Source organism: Cyprinodon tularosa, unplaced genomic scaffold (genome assembly GCF_016077235.1).
Source record: "Cyprinodon tularosa strain WSP-4 unplaced genomic scaffold, ASM1607723v1 ctg223, whole genome shotgun sequence".
NCBI lineage: Eukaryota > Metazoa > Chordata > Actinopteri > Cyprinodontiformes > Cyprinodontidae > Cyprinodon > Cyprinodon tularosa.
In genome coordinates, this window is record NW_024038833.1 from 767484 (window position 1) to 792196 (window position 24713).

A 24713-nucleotide genomic window follows, 5' to 3' on the forward strand; every position below is an offset into this window, starting at 1 on the left:
TTGGAGGTTAGCTGATCTCCAGAGGTTGTTTGGAGGCAAGGGTGGACAGACGTGTGTGTATACTGTATGCAGCTGGATCAGGTAAGAAGCACCATCAGTGCAGTGCCCTGTTTTTTATGTTGATGTTGTCTAAATCAAGAAGTGCCTTGACACTTTACAGGTTGCTCAGTCGGTAGTCTTGAGTTAAGTCCTTAGCTCCCCAATCTAGAACAAGACAGCAAGGAAAAAGTGACTTGTAAATTGAACCGTCTGGAGACATATGGAGTCACAAAGTACTGCGAGAGTTGGCTTTCATAATAATAATAATTGAACATCATTGTTCTCACAATGGAGAAATTCCCTTCTGTGTCCTAACCCATCCCCTTAGGGACCAGTGGGATGCCACTGTGCATCACAATTGGGGTTTAGCGTCTGGCTCATGGACCCAAAGTGCAGGCTTTGGGGATCGAACCGAGTACTTGCAACTTTATCAGAGCAGAAGCACCGTGCTATAACCACTAGGCCAAAATAGTTAATTTATTGTTCACAAATGTACCCCAATTGCTGTTATTGAATTCAAGTAAAAAAAAATGTACCCTGTACATATGTTGAAATGTAAATATTTTCTAAACAGTTGGTTTAGGTTAAATGCGATGCGTAAACAAACCTACATGTTCCGTTAAGATGGTTTTAGAATATATATATATATATATATATATATATATATATATATATATATATATATATATATATATATATATATATATATATATATTAGTGCTGTCAAAATTATCGCGTTATTATCGCGTTAACGCGAGGCCATTTTAACGGCGATAATTTTTTTAACGTGAGATTAATGCTATGTGGTTTTATGGTACAATTTTCCAAGTACATCCCGCTGCAGCCTGCGGGAAGGCGGGGCTATTTTCCGCCAGTCTATGCATTTTCCATAGGCTTCGAGAGCGGAGCTCCTCAAGGGAAAAAGACGCTCATACACTAGGTGACGCTAGTGCCTTTTCTTTAAGCCCCACCACCAACAAACAAGTTGAGTGTCTGGTAACTAGTAGCAACCTGAAATACGCTGAGAAAACAGATTACTGAGGTGAAATGGAATCTGCTACGGCACTATTGCTGTCTGTGTACGCCACAGGTCGGTATCGTGTGTGTGTGTGTGTGTGTGTGGGTGTGGGTGGGTGGGTGGGTGTGTCTGTGTGTGGGTGTGTGTGTGTGGGTGTTCTCATTTTTGTTAAGAGGCTGAAAAGTAACTTTCTAGAGAGACTTCCTCCATCTAGTGATGTCGGTCTATTGATTTTGATGTATTGATTGAAAATTGTTCATTATTATCTTGGTTAATTAACATCTAATGTTAACTGTACTACATTTTATAGCAGTAGGGTAAAATGCTTGTCTTTGTTCAAAAGACTGTATTAACTGTAAAGACTGTCTTTTACAACAGCCTGTTTTCAGGGCCTTTTTTTTGGCTACATATTTGTTATTTTTTGCTACATGCCTCCCCATCTTCTTGCCATATGTTTTTATGGCATAAATCAGTGTCTGTGACCTGTTCTCATTTTAAAAAAAGAACATTGGCACAAACCTAGCCTGTATGTATTTTTTGTATGTCATCGAGAGTATTTAAATGATTTTCAATCAGAAAAAAAATTTGCGATTAAAATGCGATTAATCGCGAGTTAACTCAGGCATTGATGCGATTAATCGTGATTAAAAAAATTTAATCGATTGACAGCACTAATATATATATATATATAAATTCTTAAATTCTCATGTAATTGATGTGTCTTTCTGCATGGAGTTTGCATGTTCTCCCTGAGCATTTGTGGGTTTTCTCCGGGTACTCCAGCTTCCTCCCACTGTCCAAAAACATGACTGTTAGATTAATTGGTTTCTCTAAAAATCCTCCTTAGGTGTGAGTGTGCATGAATGTGTGTTTGTCTTGTTAGTCTCTGTGTTGCCCTGCGATAGACTGTTGACCTGTCCAGGGTGTACCCCGGTTTTCGCCCAGTGACAGCTGGAGATAGGCACCAGCACCCCTTGTGACCCCACTTGGGATTAAGCGTGTCAGAAAAAGGATACATGGATGGATGTAATTGATGTTTACACTAAATAGTGGCATATAATTAGCTTATATCTGTGAAGACTAGAACAATACTTGATGTTTTTGAAGCTGGATGAATACTCATCTCAGTATTTTACAGTTATGAGTAAAAATCTACAACAATATATCTTAAACAATAATAATGTTGATCTGTGTATGGATGTTCTTTATTTAGTTCGTCCTGAACTTTATTTGATTTTCAATTTGTAAAATAATTTTTTTTTTGCTGTTTTAACTTATAGTCTCTAGCAGTACATAATCTGCACTTTAAAAACATCTCTATTGTACTTGTAATTAATTTTTTAAAAGTTCTTAAACTTTGAAAAAAAAAATCTAACTCTTTAACTTTCCCTAATAAACATTTTAATGTTTATCATGAAAAAACTATTTTTTCCCATTGTTTTCAATCTCCTGCAGGCTGATGCTAAAATACATTTGAAACAAAGAAAAATAAATAGGAAGTTAAACAGTGGGACACAATGTTCATGCTGCTGAGCCTGAGTATATGAGTGTATAGTCAGAGGATTCCTATCTGTTTGATATGATTTGACCTTAACCAACTGCTTAATGCTTTTTTCTGAGCTAAATTACGCTATACAAAAGAAAGAAGATGGGGATAAATGCACCCTCGTGAGTTTGAAAGGAAAATCTTCACTTGGCACATATATACTAATGAGTTTTAAGCATAAACATTTTCATGCTGGTATTAAGAGCTACATTGGAAGACCTTTAGCAACATTTGTGAGTGTTGTGGAGCTCAGGTGGTGGGTTCATGATGTTTGCAGACAATTAAATATTACAGTCATTAGAAGTTCAGATTTGGCACCCCCTTCAAGAGCCAATGGGGCATACTTAACAGAAGCAGTGCACCCTGTGACAGACTCTTTAGCACAGTTACCAGCTATCCAATATGTCCTTATGTTTGTGTTAAAGTGCAGCTGTTGTTTCACTGTTCCTCTCAAAAAGCCCTCTGGCAACCTTTTAACACTACCATAGCAAAAAAAAAAAAGAAAGACTCATCCTCTCATGAACTGTGAATGGATGAATGTTGCTGCGAAGAGAAATGAATGAGGTTTGAAAGTGGTTTAATTTAAACTTTTTGATAAAACACCTACATGCTTTACTGTGAGATGGAAGTAATGTTTGCAATGCTGTCAAAGTTACATAGTACTGTATATAGGATTGATAAGCATGGAGGGGGGCAGGATTGCATGTGCCTGTGGGAGTGTCTTGTGTGAGGGAGGTTTGCAATAATTTGGGCCTAATCTAAAACTGCACACTATCTACCCCTGTGTCACTACAAATGAAGTCACACTCACAGCTTTGGGGGGTGCTTTGGTCGAAAGTGGAAGGTATAAAAGAGAATGGGATACCCTCTTGGAGAGGAGAGTAAACACCCTTTCTCTACTTCGTAGTGACTATTTGGCGGTTGGCAACAAACTAAAGGTGTGCAATCCCACCACCTACCGGTATGGAAAGTGGTACAGAAGAATATCATTTAGTCCTGTTTAATGTCTATTAATACAATGCGTTAGATTTAAAAAAATATATTCAAAATGTTTATAATTTTACTTTCTAAATCTTTCTGCAAAATGTTATGACATTTTTAAACATTTTTCTCCGCTAATGGTCAAAGTTAACCTGCCTGGACATTGGTCCTCAGTGTCCAATGTTAGTGTGATGGCTTATGGCTTCTGCTCTTCTGCAAAAATTAATTCATGCAAAAAATTGACCATCACTTAAGAAAAACATTCTTTAGTTTGAAGTATATATATTCAGATTGTGATTTGTTTTTTATTTGCTTTGCACTAACTACAATCATGTAAATGCTTTACTGCAGGGTTTAGACTTTTTTGTGACCTTGCTTGTCGAGAGTCCATTGTTGATGGACTTTACTCTAACCTTTCTCTAAAAGAGTTCTAAATTCCATGCATGCGTCTATATGCTAGCGGCATCTCTCTTTTCCCTTCTGAGTGGTTTAAAACCCACCTTATGCATATTACCAACATCTAAAGGGCTGAAATGTGAAAATAAGCCCCTTATTCTTGTAAAAAAACAATTTGTCCAAAATTGAGTACCTCTGCGATTTCAAAATAGCATTTTTTTTTTTAACTGCGATTACATCCCAAATGTAATTAATTTCCCACCCCTGATTTGCAGACCCTGAAATCAGTGCAAGTCCTTTTTTTCTGGCTGCACATGAGAAGAACATTTAAAGTCCATGGAGACTATTTCTATTAACAAACCTTTTTTGAACTAGAGAACCAGAGCAAAGAAAAACAAAACAAAAACCAACAGCAACATAAAAGACAAACATATATTTAAGCCTATGTAAAATAAAATAAAAACAATTCAAAAGTGTAAGGGAATTTATTTTAGTATTACTCTCATAAATATTACCCAAGTAAATTTATTTGCATTGATAGCTTTAATTTTCATCCAGAACCTGCAGATATTTAAAACTGATAAATCCTTGTATATTAATGCCAGAAATTTATATTTTTTATGAAAAGAAATTCTGAAGTTTAACCTTAGAACTGCCAACGTTCCAATACCAACTAGCACCGCTAGAGGGGGTTATTTTGACCCCCTGGTGACACAGTATTCAAAAATATAGAGATACTGATTTTATAAGTATTTTTTTCCCTTTAAAATTGTAAATACAATTGTAAATAATTAAGTGAATAATCAATTATCATGTGTGATTACTTCGGGCCTGTATTTAAAAAAAATATTAAGGGGAGATTTTAAAAGATTATTAAATTTGACTATATGTCAAACTAGATTATATTATTTTCTCAATGTATTTATATTTTCTAAAATGAATATTGTTTTCTTCTATTAAAATTACATTGAGAGTGAAGGCTACAACATATCGCTATGATTTTTATGGCCCAGGATCTCTCTCAGTTGAGAGAGTATGGATGTAACAGGCTGTAAACGTTCTACTACAAAAATAAAGAGCCAGGTTGGAAAGCCGATGGGCTCCTTTCCACACATTGATTTAGGTTCCGTGCATATTCTGTGTGTTCTCACAAGTCATTCAGGGAGCAAAAGATATATTTATTGACCTAATGATGATTTATATATTATTGTTAACAGATTTTGCTTTGGTGCATAAGGTATTCATCATTTGTGGCCAGAAAAGTGAAAATAATCATGATTTTTTTAAAGGGTGACATGTTCTTATGCTGGATACGTTTTGAACACATTAATTTCATCGCGTGTGGATTTGCACCTGACTCAGACATACTAGCTTCTGAGGGATGTAGGACAAGCATGAAATTGATTGTTCCACTTCATTTCTGACCAGCACTTTTATTTTTAGGGTGTAATTTGTTGGCTGGATTTTGGGTGGGGGTTTGGGGGATTTGATGTCTCTCCACAATTTTGTGATGGGATAGTAATTTGTTACTGTGGAATTTGGTTGACACTTCCAGTCCCGACTCACATATACAAACCAAGTGTCTCAAAGGAGCAGCTTCAGTCAAAGCTTAGAAAGTTTTGGATAACATATAATCTATCCAGAGTTCAACACACAATGAGACAGTTGCTGTACTGACCACTGACTTTGTGACACCCTGAGGTCCTGCATCTTCTTTTATTCCCCCATTACCTCAGTTCCACTTGCCTATCCACCCCCTGCTGTCTCCTCCTCCGTGAATCGTGCTCGCTATAATTACAAACATGGCTTTGGGGAATCCATGCCCCTTCACATTAAATCATGAAGCTACAAGACATTGCATTTCCTCAACATGCTTGGAAGAAAATAATCAAAGAAGAAAATGCACCTGAATTGAGTTGGTGCTTTTTACCCAAAAGAAAATTATCTCCTTTTGTGGACATTTTTTTCTGGGATTTAATTTAACATTTTAGCAGGAACTATGCCTTGATATAACATTAATTTTGGGATTATAAATATGTGTACTCATTAGGTCATGAATGTTTAATATTTTCTCTTAGACCTTATGAACTTTTGCATTGCTTTCTGATTAGAGCAATTTTGCAGTGTAAGTGGACAAAATTGTTGGTACTCCTTGTTAAATGAAAGAAAACCTTCAAAAGTCACAGAAGTAACTCAGCTCTGACAAAAGTAAAGAAAAACTGACAAACAAAAATTATGGTACACCAACTTCACTTTTTGTAACAAAGCCTTTTAAGACAATCACTGCAATCAGACGATTTCAGCTTTTTTATTTTTATTTTATTCTGTATCTGACAATGAGACTTCTGCTCCTCTCAGCAGGTATTGGGTAACTCCTGCTGAGCAAAATGCTCCAGTTGTCTCAGGTTTTAACATGCTAGAAGACATGCTTCAGCTACTACGCTCATAGGGATAAATGATTGCCACTAAAATGTAGTCTAATGTTTTCCGCTTAGCCATCTTGGATGTTTTTAGCTTTGTGTTTGGGTCATTATCCTGTTTCCAGACCCATGACGTGCAACTGAGACCAGATTTTCTGACTCTTGGCTGCACATTTCTCTCTAGAATCACTTGATTATCTTGAGATTTCATTGTACCCTCCAAAGACTCAAGAGACCCTGTTCTAAATGTCGCAAAGGAGCCCCAGAACACAACAGAGCCTCCTCCAGCTTTCCCAGTTTGGACAATGTTCTTTTATTGATTTGCTTAATTTTTCTGTCTGTGAACGTAAAGCTGATGGGCCTTAGCAAGAAGTTCCATTCTTGCCTCATCTGTCCATAGGACTTTCCCCCAAAAGCATTGTGACTTGCCAACATATAGTTTGGCGAATTCCAGGCTTTCTTTTTTATGATTTGTTTTCAACAATGGTGTCCTCCTTGGTTGTTTTTTCCACTTTTGCTAAAACAACTACTGATGGTCGGTCTGACACTGATATTCCTTGAACTTGAAGCTTACCTTTAATCCTTACAAGTGTTTTTGGGTTTTTGTTACCATTTGTGTTTTTCAGCTCTTTGATGTTTCATCAATTGTCCTCTGGGATCACCTCCAGAGACGTTGGCTACAGTCTCATGGATCTTAAAATTCTGAATATGTGCAACTATAATCACAGGAACATCAAGCCACTTGGAGATGTTCTTAAACATGCTTGTTTGTAATCGTGCCAAAAAACAGCACAGTGACTGCTTCAGCCCTATATATACGGTAGGTTAACTGACTGATCACAAGATTGTAGACATCTGTGATGCTAACTTTTAGAGTCCTTTTGTAGTGTCCTTTTATAGCGGTATCATCGTTTTTAGCCTGTTTCAAAAGTTTATTTTTACAATCATTATTTTGAAGCAGTTCATTTTCTTAGAATGTCATATTCATATGACTTTTTTCAGATTTGAGTTGTTTGTCCGACTGTTGACGGGTTTTTTTTTGTTAAATGAGGGGTACCCACAATTGACAGATTAATCGATTTTTCAAAATAATCTTTAGTTGCAGCCCTACTATACAGTATGAAGCCTCATCTGAAGTTTCAAAGGGGTTTTCATTGTGTGTTGCAGTGTTTATAAAAAAAGAATGGTGAGACTTGAAAGTTTTGACTTATTTATTTTTTCACTGTTAGATCACCGATAAATCAGAAATAACAATGTTAGAATAGTGGTCCACCTGGAAACATATTCTTAATAACTTTGTGTCATACAAATATTTCTTTTTTTACATTTTCACTTTTATATGACTACATGTGATTTATTAGATATGTAATTCCAGCAGAATTTATTCCTAAAACCCTCTGGGCTTAAGGGGTAAAAAATTTCCACCACAGAGGGACAAGGAGACACTTTAGACCATGTATAGTGAGCAATGTTAAGCTACAGGTATTTTACTTTGTTTATTTAGGCATTGCAGATGCTCATTATAGTTTACCGATTTCATCTAATAAAAAACAAAAAACTACAGATTATTTGAACTGATTCTTGTTTTGCCATTTCAGCTCAGTGTGAGTGTTTCCCTTTCGCCTGTGCTAGCAAAAGGTTGTTGGATGTATGTCAGTTGGCTTTCCTTTGATGAGGATTTGAAGTGAAGAGGGTGGCTTCCAGCTAATTGGGCAGGATCTGCACTGGTCAGTCAGAATGAACATAGTGCTACAGACAGTATGTGGTCAGTAGAATCCTGTTTGTGTCTCGGTGACTGCACAAACATGAATACAGACACATGAACACTGCCGGCTGACTGCAAGAAAATCTATGCTCTCTTTACGTCTGTGTAAGATAGCTGTCCATTTAGTGAACATATTAACCACAATACCAAACTGTACTGTTTTTATCAGAAAGGACTTTAAAATCTGATGTATAATTAGGTTCTTCACATCTCTGATGTAAATCTTTTTTGTGTTTTTAATGAAAGTCAATGCAGAATAGAGGACTTGAGTAGGAATTATGGAGCAGGAAATCCTAAAAAGAACAGGTTCTTGGGAGACAGAAAATGGAATAAGAAAATTAGTGAAGAAACCTGTCAGACTAGTTCATGTTTGAGCCTCTGCTAGAGTGTCAGTTTGAACAGCTTTCTACAGTGAGCAAGGAAGCAGGATTGCTTTAAAACCTGGATTTCTAATCCCTATGTCACAAAGTGGCTCTTTAAATTAACCAGAGGGATTAACGTTCCAGTTTTCCTACCATTACCATCCCTCTGATTTGGCATCTGAGTCTTCAGCCAGTCACTTTGATTGGTCACATCCCAGATTATTTGAGGCAGCAATTAATAAGCAGTGCTGATTAAGGAAGTAGGCAGATAGGTTTGAGACTGAAACTTGAGACTTTAAGAGTTTTAGATGCATCAAAATAGCATTTGATTTAGTTATCAATCTTTCTGTTTTTCTCTCTCCTTATGTATGCAAATCCTCGGAAGATTTCAAGGTGTTTGAATGTTTCATCAGGAAAGATTGGCAGTAAAGTAAAATCTTGGCAGCCATTTGAAATCATACATAAAAAAACAATGCAATGTTTGCTACCAAGGCTGGAAGGATCCAAAGCAATGTTTCATTTGCCAAATTGTATCCCCATCTCACACTTTTGTCTCTTCATTATTGTATTTCAGTAAATTAATTACTCTGTACAATTATTTTAATAAGATTGTCTTACTTCTGTTATTTAGTTGTCCTGTTATACCTTTTTCTTGTTGTTGTGAAAATACTTCTACCTCAAGTCTGGTGTTTAATTTCTGTTTAAATTCTTTGTTAAACCTCTCCATTTGTACTTTTACAATGTATTTTCCTCCCTTAATTCCTTTCTCATCCTTTTATATAGTGCCAACAGCAAAATAGATTATTTAACCTGATGATTTCTTTTTTTCACTGTCCTATCACCTGATTGTTCTTTGTTGTTCTGCCAGTGGTCTCCCTAATTGCTCTCCACATTCTTATTCAGAATTAGGAATTGCTGCAAAGTCAACCAATCAACGCATTACTTTTGACATCCTTGAAATGATTGCCTTTAAACAAGTTGAATGAACTGAATTTCATTTTATTATTTGATAGTTTGCTTTAAACTGAATTTATAAAAATCTCATCATATTATTATATTGAATTTCTTTAAAATTAGTTTCAATAATTTGGACGATACTGCATTTAAACTGTAGCTGCTAGTAGAAAAGGCAGTGGAGCTGAACGGCATAGATGCTGTGAATTTAGGTTTCAAAATAACCTTAATTTACATGGTAACAGAATTCCAAAAGGATACATTTTTATTATGTTTGGTCTCGATTTTGTTAAAATTTAAACAGTTCTTCTGGCCAGAGAAAATGAAACATTTATTTGTTTATAAAACTTTAATCTGATTGCGATTTTGAGGAGGGAGCTAAAGATTACTATAATAACAAACCGCCCTTCCGCTTTCAATGTTTGAATTGTTAAAATACTAGCACTTAGTTGCTATTAACTTACACTTAACTTTACAACTTAACATAGCTTAACTTAACCTTTAGACCGCTGTATGTCCATAATTATTTTTCATTACTTATTAAAAATATATGGACAAATTTTTTCTTTTAAATTAAAATATAAACGAAAATAAATACCTTTTCTAACTCTGATATGCATTGCATATACATGCTATACATGAATATAATTAAACAAAATGAATCTGAAATGAACTAAGCTCTGACTGTTTGAAAGTCATTCTAAATTCAATGTTGTTGCAGCATAATCACAGTAGTAGGAAATGAGCCAATAAATTACACAAAAAATTAAAGCAAGATCAAAATAGAGTTTTCTTTCAGTTTGTGCGTCATTGTCCTCATAGAGGGTTCTGGGTTTTACTTTGTACTTTACTGTGTTCTTTTCTCAAATGATAGTCAGTTTTTTTCAGGATAGGTTTTATGTTAGTCTGTGTTTTATGTCGTATGACTTTTTATATTCAACTACAATGAAATAGTGTTTCCCTTTAAACAATTAGTGTAATTTAAGACTTTTTAATTTTTGCAATATTCTGAAAAAAAATTTTAAATCCTAAAGCTGAGTTTGTTTTGCTGTTCCCCCTACCAAACTCACATTTGTGTATGTGTTTTTTTTTTCCATTGATACAAATGTATATTAAAACTAGAGTCAAAGCCATAAACATTAGCATGGACATATTATTTAGCATAGCTGTGAATTTGTAAAAAACCATTAGATTGAAAAATAACCTCCTTATGCTTTATTTACATAAAACCATGCATTTTGCTTTTAAACTGATATGGGTGATGAAATAGCTGGACTTAATATTGGTGTTCGTTTGAGGTCCCTGCTGAGCTGAGCTCCCTTGTAGAGGTGTACAGTTGTATAATGAGATTTGGTGTTCTGCATATACTGGGGGCAGTGGGGTGACATCAATGCTCATTGTGCAGCAAGACCTAAAGAAGGCAGATAATTCCTGGGTTATGCAATTGGTTTTATTCATATGCAAATTAGTTTATATAGAGTTACTTTCTACTTTAGAATTGCTGATATTGTAATTCTATCACTCTAGTAATTATCTCATTGCATGTAAACAGTGTTTCTCCGGCAACAAGGGAGGTTGAATTTCAATTTTAATTTCCAACTCCTCCACAGGTACAATTATCATTGGGCAATACCGTGACCCTTGTCCAAAGATGTGTGTATTTATTTTGTCTGTTTTTGTTTTTAGGCTGACAGTGAGGTCTGTGTAAAAATCATATATATCAATTCTGCTTTTAAAAAGTAGTTTTAACTTGTTTTTGTTTCTTCTTGTGTCCATCTCATTTTGGGAAATTCTTGGCTATTTTGCATACCTAAATGGAAAAGCAAATAACTTAGGAACTTTATCCCCAAATTACATGTGTGGTACATTATTTGAAAGCTAACGCATTCTAGTTTCTGAATATATACATGAAAATCAGATGAGTAAAACACAGCCCAAGCTGCATCAGCTCAAATATGACTCAAAATTGGGGTTTTTTATTCTCGAAAATAGGTCTTTTTTAAACAGACATGCTTGCTTGTGGCTGCTTTGGCATGTTGAAATTTTGACATGCTACTATAACTGTGTTAATTGTGCTTTGGTGCTCGGTGTGTCAATAAAATGAACTTGGTGGTTGAATTGTGTAGGATGAAAGCATTCCAACAATGTCTAACATGTCTATATTGGTAAACATTTTACCAGTGTCATTTCCATGTATTCTGAGTTATTAGTTTTAAATGCTTTAAAACGCCAGTGACCCGGTGGGTTTTGAGAGGATAAACCATAATTGTCACAAATGTGAATGTTCCTCTTCTTACTTTCTTAAAAAAAGTTGCAGCATGACTGTAATCAAGGTTTAAGGTGGCAATGAGAGATAGATCTTTTAAAGCCACTTTAGTGGGAAATATGTAGTTTAAGAGGCAAGCTTAAAACACCATGTCTGAACCTTCTGCGTTTGTAACCATAAAAAGCTCAGTTGGGATGCAAACAAGCAGGGAAGTTCAGTGATGTTACAAACATTTGGGAAACAGTGTGATTCCTCTAGTAAATAGAATGATACATATATACATACATTTGATGAACAGTAACTGTAACATTATATATCTGCCAGTACTTTACTCAAATGAAAATGTAACACTGGTGTTATTTATCTCTAACATTATTAGTGCTGTAATAATTGGAATCTGTTCTTTCCTTTCAGAAATACAAGGAATTTGAGCGGGCAGTGAGGGTGGAGGAGATTGATGGACTGCGACTGGTGAAGAGACTAGCTAAGAACATGGAAGAAATGTTTCACAAGAAAGCCCAGGCTATGAAGGTATTCAATTTGCATCATTTACACCTAGTACCAGTTAGCATAGCTTCTTACTAATCAGATATATTTTTTTAAGTTAATTTATATAATTGGGTTTTATTTATTGCTCTAGTCCTTATTTTGTTCCATAAGTGTTTTTTATGCAGAAATAATAGTAACATGTATGCAGAAATAATAGTAACAGGAATATATATTTATTGAAAAGAGTAAAGCTTGTTTTAAAAACAACATGCCCTGTGAAAGAGCTTTCAAAACTGTTGCAACACATGGATTCCAAGGAGTGTACAAATAAAAGAAATTCCAATTTCTGTATATCTTTATGATGAGATTTGAGACTTTATGTCTTGGGGCAGTACATAGAGTATGTTTTATGACAGTTATGGAGGGCACACCTGATGCATAGTTCAAAGTGATTGTAATTTTAAGTTTATTCATTTAAGCATTCCTGCTATAATCTTTATGATCAGCAATTCTAAACAGGTTTCCTGTGCTGTTTTAAAAGTCTGAAAGGCATTTTTTATGATTGTCTAAGTCTAGATAAATATGGAGGAATGATTAAAAATTGAAAACTGAAGCCAAAAGAAGCATATTTAGGCATTGTTTTTTTTCATGATTTGTGGACTGTATAAGTATTAAGACATAATTTTCGACTCTCTTAAAACAGTTCATAGCTAACATTTTGTAATCCACCTTCCAAAATATAAATAGATAATACTACATAACAAATATCCAGAAAATTGTCTAGAAATATTTCAGACTTCTTATTTTATTTAGCAAGATTTATTGAATTAACACATTTTTCTACCAGTTCTATCTATTTGTTAGTCAGCTAACAAATTTATGATTAATCCCTAATTGGAGCTCTCCTGTATAAGTATTACAGTGACGTAAATTATATTTGATTAACATGTAAACAAGTAATTACATTGAACAAATATATAGTACTATTTTCATCAAAATACATAGGCATCTTAAACCCTTATTTTGAGTGACAGTTGTTCAAAATTTTTAGGCTTTCATTAAGTAAGACGTATTTCCCTATATATCTTTAGCAACTGTACTCTAAGGTCTGTTATATTGTGTTGTGATTTAAGGTGTTCTCTATACTGAGCATTGTTTTATGGTTTTGAAAGGTTTTAAATGCTTCGTGCTTTTCCATCAGTCTCTTTTTGCCAGTTCACTTGAAGAGGTTTGCTTGGAATATCAGTCCATTTATCCTTTCCTTAGCATCTCTGAGGTATCTGTGTGTCAGTGTTGTAACAGGTTGCCACAATGCTCTGGCTGTCTGGCTGTAGCTTCTGCTCAGATGATAGATCTTATCAGGACAACATGGTGCTGTTACGAAAAATTGGATTTCTCTCTGACAACCTGATCCAACGAAACTGAAAAAGAGCGACTAGACAGAGGGGCACAGAATTTCTCTGCAAAGATGCCTCGGCTTGCTTTGTTTGGTTTTCTGTTTCATTTTTATGTTGCAAAGTGTAAGCTGAGTATAAGTAGATATTTGGCTTAGTGTTGACATAAATATCCAGAATTTCAGGCATGGAGAATGAAGAAAGGGAGTCCTTAAGCCTTTCTTTTTTATGACAAAACAGCTGTTAAAGAATCCATGTTTGGCTTTCTGGCATTAAGATCACCATCATTACTTACAAACATCATTCAGTATCACCATGCTAGTAAAAGGAGAAGGGCAAAGCCATGGCTGGTTGGATAGCCTCTATGTCCTTTATAGCCTGACAATGTGTTGGGATATCCCAGTACAAGCTAGAAAGACTGGCGAGAAGTAGGTCTTACTTTCCTCCCAGAACCTGGAGCCAGGGAAAGTGTTAAATTCTAGAAATGGATTGTCTAGTTAAAAAACAAAACAAAACAAAAACTGTCTGCATGCTACATAACCATGGCTATTTCTAATAAGGCTTGTTTAAGGCTAAATCTGTTCACATTATATAGTTGTATGTGTTTTATGAGAAACAAGGCAGTTAATGTCCTTCTGTCACAAAGGCAGATCCAATAATTTAAAGAGGGAATTACATGTCAGAGCAAAAGAAGAAAAAATGGGATTGGAGGTAGAGATGTAACTTAAGGGCAGGACTTCACTGTGACTCAGTCTTCCTCATTGGTAATTAGTTATTAGCTGTAAACATGTGACAGATTCTTCTATAACTACAATTCCTTCTTTTTCCAATTTGCTCCTCTGCTTTTATTAAAAAAATGTGATTCAAGTCAGGCCTGGCATGCACTTCTTTTAGCCATCCTTAAACATCCCTCTGCTCTTTGTCTGTCTGTGGCCCCTCTGCTTCATCTTTCCCCATCCCTCTGCCTTTTTTTCTAAAGTATATGTGACGCTTCAGCGATTCAATTTCCGTGCAGTCGTTCTCCCCTGCCTGTCATTGTGGCTTTATCTGCTCGTTGATCCCACCCCCCTTCGCTTATCGCCCACCACCACCTGCTACGAGAAGCCAGTCTCTGGTGCTGTAAGAGGAAACACCTGTGAATGAGTGCTGTATGTTCATTGATGTGGTCGCTGGTCTAAAACAAGTGCTTATGACTGTGCTTGTTAACATTATGTGTTTTTTTATTTATTTAAAGGAATTTATCACCGTTAACAACAACTCTGCTCAGTTAAAATTTTATTGTTATAGGTATTTTATCAGACCTAGCAAGCATTCGTGGCCATATTTTAATATTGTCAGGGGTCCTACACGTCCCTTGGTGTCAAAATTACATGCATGTCAAGACTTAGATTTGAAGGTTTTTTTGTTTTCATTTCTACCTTTTTCAAACTGGGTGTGTGGATGTATGTATGTATGTATGTATGTATGTATGTATGTATGGATGGATGGATGGATGGATGGATGGATGGATGGGTGTGTGTGTGTGTGTGTGTGTGTGTGTGTGTGTGTGTGTGTGTGTGTGTGTGTGTGTGTGTGTGTGTGTGTGTGGGTGGGTGGGTGGGTGTGTGTGTGTGTGTGTGTGTGTGTGTGTGTGTGTGTGTGTGTGTGTGTGTGTGTGTGTGTGTGTGTGTGTGTGTGTGTGTGGGTGGGTGGGTGGGTGGGTGGGTGGGTGGGTGGGTGTGTGTGTGTGTGTGTGTGTGTGTGTGTGTGTGTGTATGTATGTATGTATGTATGTATGTATGGATGGATGGATGGATGGATGGATGGATGGATGGATGGATGTATGTATGTATGTATGTATGTATGTATGTATGTATGTATGTATGTATGTATGGATGTATGGATGTATGGATGTATGTATGTATGTATGTATGTATGTATGTATGTATGGATGGATGGATGGATGGATGGATGGATGGATGGAGGGATCATTTAGGCAACAAGATGTAAAACACAGTTAGGAGACACAAACATTTTCTATATTCTGCTTTCTTTCTTTTGTATATACTCTTCCTCCAAACCTTAGCTTTTTTTCCTGCTCTGCAGGTAAATGCCATTACTTGTGATAACACCACATCTTCCAGCTTAGCCTCACTGAAAAACTTGTAAAACTGAAATTACTCCGTGCAGACCTAAGAATTAGATGTTCTCCAACTCCAAGGTTATCCTTTTAGACCAAACTGTTTGTTTGAACCCTTGTCTGAAACAGTTATTGCATAAATGGGAAAAATTACTTAATATTCAAAGTACCAAATTCAAAGGCCAAAAAGCACTTGCCTTAAATAGCTGTTGATTAGTAATGCGTGTCATTTAGAATATACTTTTATATTCTAGTTTACAGTATAGTGTTTTTTGATGAAGGTATGCAGTAATTCTGAATTGATCCAACACATTTCTGGTAATATACATGGCTGCAGATAATTTGAGGTCCCTTGTAATGGAGTGGTGCTTCTTTAAACTTGAATTAATTTACCAGCATGTAAGATTTAAGTGTCTGTTACTACTTTAGACTTTTTTTCAATGTCTCAGCTCTTTTGGCGGAAAGCATATACAGTATAATCTGGGAATTAAAGTGACACTGTAGAAAGGTAAAAAAAAAAGGAAAAAAGTTTTTTACCTAATAAATAAAGTGCCAATTAAAGCACCTCAGACCTGGGCTGATGTGCTCTACTTTCTTAGTTCTAGTGAGAACAGCAGTGTTTTGATAAATGGCCTGGACGTGTATAGCGCTTTTTTTAAGTAAGGAGCGTTGAGCAAAGTGCTATACACTGAATTTGGTCATTGACCCATTCACTCACACACTCACAAAGTGATGTTGACAAGCTATATTGTAGCCACAGCACCCCCAGGGCTCACTTACAGAAGTGAATTTGCCGTTTAAAGCTGCCACCTGCCCCTCACTTAAAAGTAGGTTCCGTGGCCTGTATTTTACTGGAGGTGTGCTCTTACATAATGTACCACAAAAAATGTTGTGCAGATTATAGTCATTGGCTTCATGTTGCACAATGTCCTGTGGAGGACATTGATCTCCGCTCACATCTTGGATGGCCAAATGTAGTTGGCCTACTGAAGTGGGCCAATCTGATTTAAAGCATCTAATAATGAGCCATCTAGTTTTGGATTAGCTGCACTCTCTGATGGACTTTTTAGGCAAACCTATGAATATAAACTGTACATATACTGTACAGATAAATGCATGAATGAGTTTTTTTTAGATATTGCTTGTACATTTGACCTTTAGTCCTGGCAGTGTTCTTGAACACCATAATCAGGGCAGTCTTAGTACTGTGGATAGTATTTGAAACTGTTACAATATAAGAAATTTTAGAATGAAAGTTATCTACAGAGTTACAGAACAAAGTGTATGTAGAAGATTAAATGTGGTTACAGATTTAAATACACCTGTCCTTAAAGATGTGTTCCCTTATGATGTCTCTTTGGCTATCTAAGACCTTGAATATTATGCTTACAAAACTGCGAGAAAAGTGGTCCGATAGGGCAAGATCAGTTACAAACACCTTGGGATTGTTTAGACCCTTATGATACCAAAATATGTCCCTGTTTTACATTTGCAGTTTAGCATGCGAGTCAAACCAACATTTCTAAGCCTATCATATAGTTCTACTGCACCTCTTTCTTCCAGATTGTTACTGCAAATGTTGAAGTCTACCACAATAATTAAGCAGTCATAATCGACACATATCACAAATGGAAGATCATTAAAACCACAGAAAACTTTTGTTTTGGATTCCAAGCATTCAAGGACATATTTTATACTGGGCTCTTTACCGAGATAGCCAAAAATTTAAAACAAGCTTCTTTATATTTATTGAGCACAATGCTTGGGGAAAATAGTGTTTGGGGTCCATTCTCACAAAATTGTAAACAATGTAGCCGCTCTTCCGACATTCCTTTGTTGTCTGCTCTCAGAAAGAAAATTGTAATTTAGAAGTGATTAAAAATGATTTTCCCGACTAGGGTTCAGCCTCAATAATAATCACTTTTAACTGGTTAAAATTCTCCTGGAACATTTCACATTTTTTAGCTTCAATTTTTAGTTTCCATGCCCAGTTCGCCGAAAGGAAAGAGAGATGCCCCATCATCAAAGAAGAATAAACAGGAGTGTGTGCAAAACTATCTGTTTGTGTTGCGGTATTCAAAACCTAATTCACTCCTATCATTTGCTGTGAGAACAGCCCGCTGTTGTGATCTCTCTTTCCATGGGCTAGTGCGCTGCAAATAATGTAAATCTAAATAAGTAATTTTTCTTAAAATAAGTGCATTTTTCTTGAATTGAGAAGGTAAGTGAGACACTTTGCCAATGGAACAAGGAAATTTACATATAGAATAAGAAAAAAAATGGCATTGTCTTATTTCAAGTGCATATTATCTAAGTACATTATTTTAAGAGTAAAAATATTAATTCCATTGGTAAATCATTGTATTTACCTAATCAAATTAATGGTATAAACAATTAATTTAAGAAAATTTTTACTTATTTATGAATAATATAGAATATTTTTGGAAATTCTGGCAAGTTGTTTTTGTCTAAGTGGAGAATTTACCTTGTAAGCCACCATCCTCGTTCCTTTGGCCTGGCGCAATCTTTTGGCCTGTAGTTTTGGGTGATCAGCAGGTGGATTCAATGTCTGTGTTCTGTTCGAGTCAAACCCATTTTCTACAAAAGCTTGTTGAAGTTTTTGTGGTAAAGGGCGGGCATACACTTCACAATATTTTCAGTCATTGTTCTCAGCTACAACTCAAACTGTGCTACAAAACTATTTAAATGTTCACAGCTCAGGATATATGTTCTTACACTGTACGACCCATACAGTGCGATCTAACTGCTCACACGGCATTTCCAGAAACCGCACGTCGGATTTGGGGCCAAGAGATGGCGCTGGTCAGACATGGCAATTTGGAAGAGAAGAAGAAAAACTCCCTTGTGTTCACATGCACAGTGCGTGAGGTTCTGGTAAATTGGCACGTAGACACTTGTAGCTCTGCTTCAACAGCAGGATTTATCCACAAACACCTCACGAGGACCAACTGAAATGGGAGGTGGTCGCTGAAGGCTGATTGCCCCTCGTTACCCCCTGCATACTGTACTACACGATGCAGGAAGCACAATGAGGCTGAAACTCACCCCAATTCAAAATATTCTCGCCCGACTGGAGAATCTGCCTGAAAAGAGAAAAAATGCATACGGTGATTGCCCAGCTTAAGGGAGGCACCTTCTTCTAATTGTCCTGACTTGTCCTTTTGGGTTGGATTAAAAACACGCCAAAATCCTTTTGAAAAAAATAATAATTATAATAATCCTTGCGAGTTCTTAGTATTCTTAGTCTAACTTTTCTTTGATTTTGTTGAAGAGATATAAGAGTAACACAGCACAAGGACAACAAGGAGTGGGAAGGAAGAATTCAAACAAGCAGGGGGACAGAAGTAACCTCTAACATAAACATCTATTCTTTTGAAATCCAACAGCAGGATCATTTAGCAATTTTTTTTTTATTGGGACAACATCAGCAGCTTTTTGTTGGTGTGTATTCATGTTATGACTAATTAACAATGTGTTTGTTCTTGGTATGAGAAATGATCTTTGGTCATTATTTGTTTTTTTATTGCTTTATAAAAACAACCTTCATCATTTACAGAATCAAGGTGGCGGTATTTTATTTTAACCCATTCCTTTCTCTTTATTCTCACTGCTACAGGAAGAATTGGTGTGTGCAAGCTGACAGCGATAAATATTAAGAGAATGTAAAGGTGGTGTTTTCAAAGTTGAAAGGCATTGAGCAATTATAATGTCTACTTTGAAGTCAAGCAGGGCTGTGTTTTATGTGACAAACACTTCAAAGCAGACTTGATACTCTGCTGCTAGCACTGTTTCTCCTGTATTGTCATTTGGTTTATGCTTAGTACCTGATTCCATTTACCTGTGGCAGTTACACTTCTGTAATCATCAGCGCAATTGTGACTGTGGAAAGTGGAATATATATTACTAGTATATTTTATGTCAGTATTACAATATGCATATAGGATTTAATGTACATTTGAGCCGATAGGTAAAATGAACCCCAAAACAGCTGTTCAATCCTACATTGACAATACTAAGACTGTTTTAAGATACCTAAAAGGCCAAGTGTATCTGGGAGATAGGGTGAGATACACTTCAAAAGATATTGGGTTTATTCTCATCCACTGGGACATATCTGTCATAAAATTATTGATTCAGCGGCAGATGTAGTGTTGCATTTGCAGGTTTGTCAGTTTAACCATGAGCCATTTTTAATGGTATTTGTAGAGTGGTCACTAATTAACCCCAAATCTTAACTCTGACATTGATCCTGCCAAAAAGTGATGCTAAAAAGTAAAATTTTTCCTGTACAATTACAATAAAGCTTCCTGACACGTGCCACTTTCCTTTCAGATATTTTTTTGACTGTTAAGTAGAGAAATGTTTCAAGTGGGCCCGACTTTTGTAGCGAAATAAACTCTAGTCTTTTTGTAGAGATGCAGGTATTCTCATTTCAGCAGCAGGCACCAGCTTTTGATCACTACAATATCTCTGTGTCTTTCCAGTGAGCTTGATAACCGCTGATAAGACCTAAAAGGTTCTCCTCCTGTTCCAATCATGTTATGCTTTTCAGCAACAAGAAATTACACAAAAGACTGACAGTTTTGTTTTTCTTTTTAGAAATAAAAAATAACCATGTAGGCAGAACAAGTGGGAGAGGTATATGTCAGTAAGAAAAGATAAGTCAGTCTAATCCTGAAGTAAAAGCAAAGGAATGTTGGGGTAGTAGTTGTAATTGAGTTGGGTTGAGAACATCATTTTTTCTACTGTCAGCAAAACTTCTGAGGATTGTCAACTATTGATTATTGGGACCTGACATTTCCCCTTTAACTCTTTGTCTCTCCCTATTTGGCTTGGACCCAATCTAAATCGGTTAAATGGGGGAAAGGAACCTTCAGAGCACTCTCCTGTTTTGTTGATGTTGCAACCTTCCTTGGCTCCTATAAGAATATTAATTCCTGTCCCTAGTACTATTGATAGGCTGAGCCAAGCCAATCTGAACCGATCTTGAACCTTTGGCAGAACTAAGACCCAAAGGACCTGCCCTGCTACTTGAGGAGCCCAAACCTTAGTTAGCATTTACTGTTAAACCCAAGGGAAAGCTTCAAACCATCAAGTTGTTGATGCAGATTTAATTTATTTTGCAACTATTTTATATAGTATGTCCTACATATTTAAAACAGTGCTTAGATTTGGCATAACATTTTATTTAATTGTGTACAGTAAGTTTGATTCATCTTATTTTATCTATGTCACACTATTCCATGGCAGTATAAAAACAGTGGGATATACACACAAAGCCACATTCAGATAAAGTACAAATAGGTTCTGATTATAAAACAGCACCATGTCTGGTAATTGGAAATTGCTGTTATTAACTGTGAATATACCCCTTGGATATACCAGTTTTAGCTTGCAGAGTCCAACTTTTGTTACCTTTGGTATTGAAGGACTTTTCAGAATACTGCTATTATCATCAATTTCTTTTGTTTCTTTTCTTTTGATGGAATTTCTTATCAACAAATAGGCTACAAGCTGTAAACTGTGGAAAGGTCAGGCAGGCTGCTGGGGCAGGGATGTAGTTAGAAGTCGCGGTATGCCCTGCACGCTGAAAAAAATGTTTCAGTACACCGAGGGGTAGAATTTAGAAGTAATGATAATGCATACCATATACCAGCCCACCTACGGCACTCTGTAAAACACACATCTATGAAGTAAGACTTATATCTAGCTACTTTCTGTGTGCTCACTTTGCACAGGTTATTTTCCTCTGAATATTGTAATGATATTATTTGTTTAATTTTAGGGATAGAGCTTTTATGATCATGCGCATTGTTACTTTGAGAGGCACCCATCACAAGATATGGCACATAAGTTTCAGCCACTGTCTCTGCTTCCATTTTTCCCCTTTCTTTTTTCACCGCAGCACAGCATGTGAGTGCAAATGTGCAGATGAAACAGACTTTCATCGAAAAAATATTTGCATAAGTAGCCATGTACTTACTTTAAGGATGCAGTTTGCTAGTGAACATGTGTAACAAAAACCTGTGCAAAGCAAAGCAAAGCTAGAATTGAGTGGTTGAGTTCAACTTGCAGATTTTGCAATAAATTGAAAAGAACTATATACGGTATATACAGGTTTTTTTTTTTGTTTGCTTAAGTTCTGCTGACATGTTCCTACTTTTGTTTTTGTTCTTCACATATGTCTCATTCTATTTTTATTTAATGTTGTTTTCATATAAGTTTGGGTCGGGGAAACCTAAATAAAATATGACAGATTATGACCCCTGACCAAAGAAAAAATATCAACGTGACCTTCTGCAGGGTAGATATTATTCATTGTACACATAATCACATCTCTTACAGCAGGTCAAGAGAGTTTTAAAAAATTACATAAAGTCATGAGTTGTCTAAGCTTGCACACAACATACTCATAGGAGGTAAAACTTGATGCAAGGTTGGTAATTAAGGTGTTGTGGAGGAAAATCGATTCTTCTGTGTTTATTTAGGAGCAAAAAACCTGAACCTAAAAATACAAAACTGAGGCCTTAAATTCCCAGGGTTTCCCTAACTGTTCACAATTACCCAGAACCTACATCTCCATATGTCAGATAGAGAAAAATACATTAAAATGAAGTTAATGTGTATTGAAAGTAGAAGTATCCACTTAATCAGTAGCAGACAGGACATCTATTTACGCTTTTATAAGGGTCTTTTCAGAACTCTCCCTGATTGGCTCCTGTTCAGGATTACCTTATCGAAAGGTTGAGATTCAGGTCACTGCCCACAGAAATGTGTTGAGTCATCGTTTTTTGTGTTGCATAAAAAGAAAGCAAAGATGGTGGTCAATAATGTATGTGAGCCAATCGACCTCTCCTTCACTGACAGCTGCTTTTAGCATAGCTCAGCTGTACACGACAACATCTGTAAACTTTGACGGAATTATTGCTAAATCTATAATGAATAGCATTTGGTAAGGTCATTGGCTTCAGCCATTAGGAAATCTTTTGCACAACAGATGCAGTTCACTTAAAACAATAAGCCAAACAAGCTGACAGCTGAATGAGGGGGATCATTGATGAACTTTTGAGAGACTAAAAAAGAAAGTCTATTTATAGGTAATATATAATAACAAGATACCAGAATATTGAAAGAAGGTAGTTTATTATACAAATGTCACAAGGTTGTCAAAAAGGTTGATCTGTGGTGTGCTAAATCAATGTTAGGCTTTTAAGAATGAAGGTTTTAGGCTGAAGCTTCTTTTGCAACAACAACAGAAATGTTTGTTCCATTCAGGGTGTCATTGGATAATATCTGTTTTAATACCACACTCACAAAAAAAAAAACTTGAATCAAAACACAAAGGATGTGGCAAACTTTCAATAATAATAAAAAAGCTACTTAAGTCCACCTGATCTTTAGTAAAACAATATTCATCCACTAAATGTGCCAGCCTTGCCTGCATAGAACATCAACTATTTCTGATTACTAGCACTAAAACTTTTACATCCATGTTAATTCATTTCTGCCTATTAATCTTTGCAGATTATATGTCTTAACTCTATTGGAGTTTATTCCACTCCCTGTTTAAGGTAAAGCTAAAATATTTTATATTATCTGGAGCAGTGATGGGACTAACGGCGTTGAAAGTAACGGCATTACTAACGCCGTTACCTTGTTTTAGTAACGAGTAATCTAACTAATTACTTTGACTGTAACTATAACGCAGTTACCATTGCATACACCCCGTTACTGCACGTTACTCAGGTCGCACAATGAACCTTTTTTCATGATAGGACTCGTGCGCAGCTGCGTGAAGCTGACACCCCACCCACGTCAAAAAACTCTGCAAATAGACTGAATGGTTAGTGCAACGTTATTGCAGATTTGTGCAGAAAAAAATATTGTTTGTGCTACTTTTGTTTAAGAGATATTAAATATTATTTTTTAGGTCATCCAGAGGTGCACGCGTTGTCATGAGAGAGGGGAGGATGAGAATGGCTGATGAATAGTGAGATTCCGTCTGTCAGTTGGGTTAGGTGGGTGTTTCTGCTGGCGGGTGTTAAACAGCACACACAGAGAGATGGAGAGTGAGGATGACTCCAGCAGCAAAACAGCGTTTTCCTGATGGAAATACCGGTGTTACGTCGAGCTGCCTTTCCCCATCACATACGGTTTCCCCTGCATCTCCGCACAGCGCAGGCGGCACGATTCACCGCGCAAGCGACAGGAAACGCGCATGCTCGCTAAAGGCGCGCAACAGTCGCCCTGTGTTAGCGCCACAGGAGAACTATGGAGAGCGTGAACGATCAAATGAAAGGGAGAAATCTGGATGGATGGATGGATGGATGGATACTCTGCCTTTTCAACCTACTGTATTTTTTATTTTAAACATTATTTGATGGCCTTTGTGGCAGGGATGGAGATCCATATTTTATGTCACACTCAGAGTATACAGATAGATAGATAGATAGATAGATAGATAGATAGATAGATAGATAGATAGATAGATAGATAGATAGATAGATAGATAGATAGATGTTGCAGTATCTATAACAACCCAAACACACAGGATTTCAGAATTAGACATCCCCAGTTATTAATTTCACCAGATCTGAATGCCCTGCTAAAAAACTTCACATCGCGTCCCCCCCTGATGTCATTTACGTTGAGTTGCAATAAATGCAAAACTCTCTGCAGGTTCTTGTCTTTGTCGTCCGCTCTATTCAGCTGGCTTTGGAAACACACTGCGAGAAGGTGGGGGCCGGGTGGTGAGGGTTACGGGGGCGAGAAACGGAAAAGTAACGCAATAGTTACTTTTACTAGTAACTAGTTACTTTTATTGTGGAGTAACTCAGTTAGTAACTCAGTTACTTTTTGGCAGAAGTAACTAGTAACTATAACTAATTACTTTTTCAAAGTAACGTGCCCAACACTGATCTGGGGTTATGTAGAATTTCTGGT

The 24713-nt window shown here is 36.3% G+C and overlaps 1 protein-coding gene across 2 annotated transcripts in view; it reads left to right on the plus strand.

Annotated features, from left to right (window-relative positions):
• cacna2d3a (calcium channel, voltage-dependent, alpha 2/delta subunit 3a) overlaps window positions 1–24713 on the plus strand; it is a 168215-nt gene that overhangs the window by 17405 nt on the left and 126097 nt on the right. For both annotated transcript variants that reach the window (XM_038286306.1, XM_038286305.1), the window contains exon 3: window positions 12162–12278. In XM_038286306.1, coding sequence (XP_038142234.1) covers window positions 12162–12278 — 117 coding nt within the window. The remainder of the gene's footprint in view (window positions 1–12161; window positions 12279–24713) is intronic.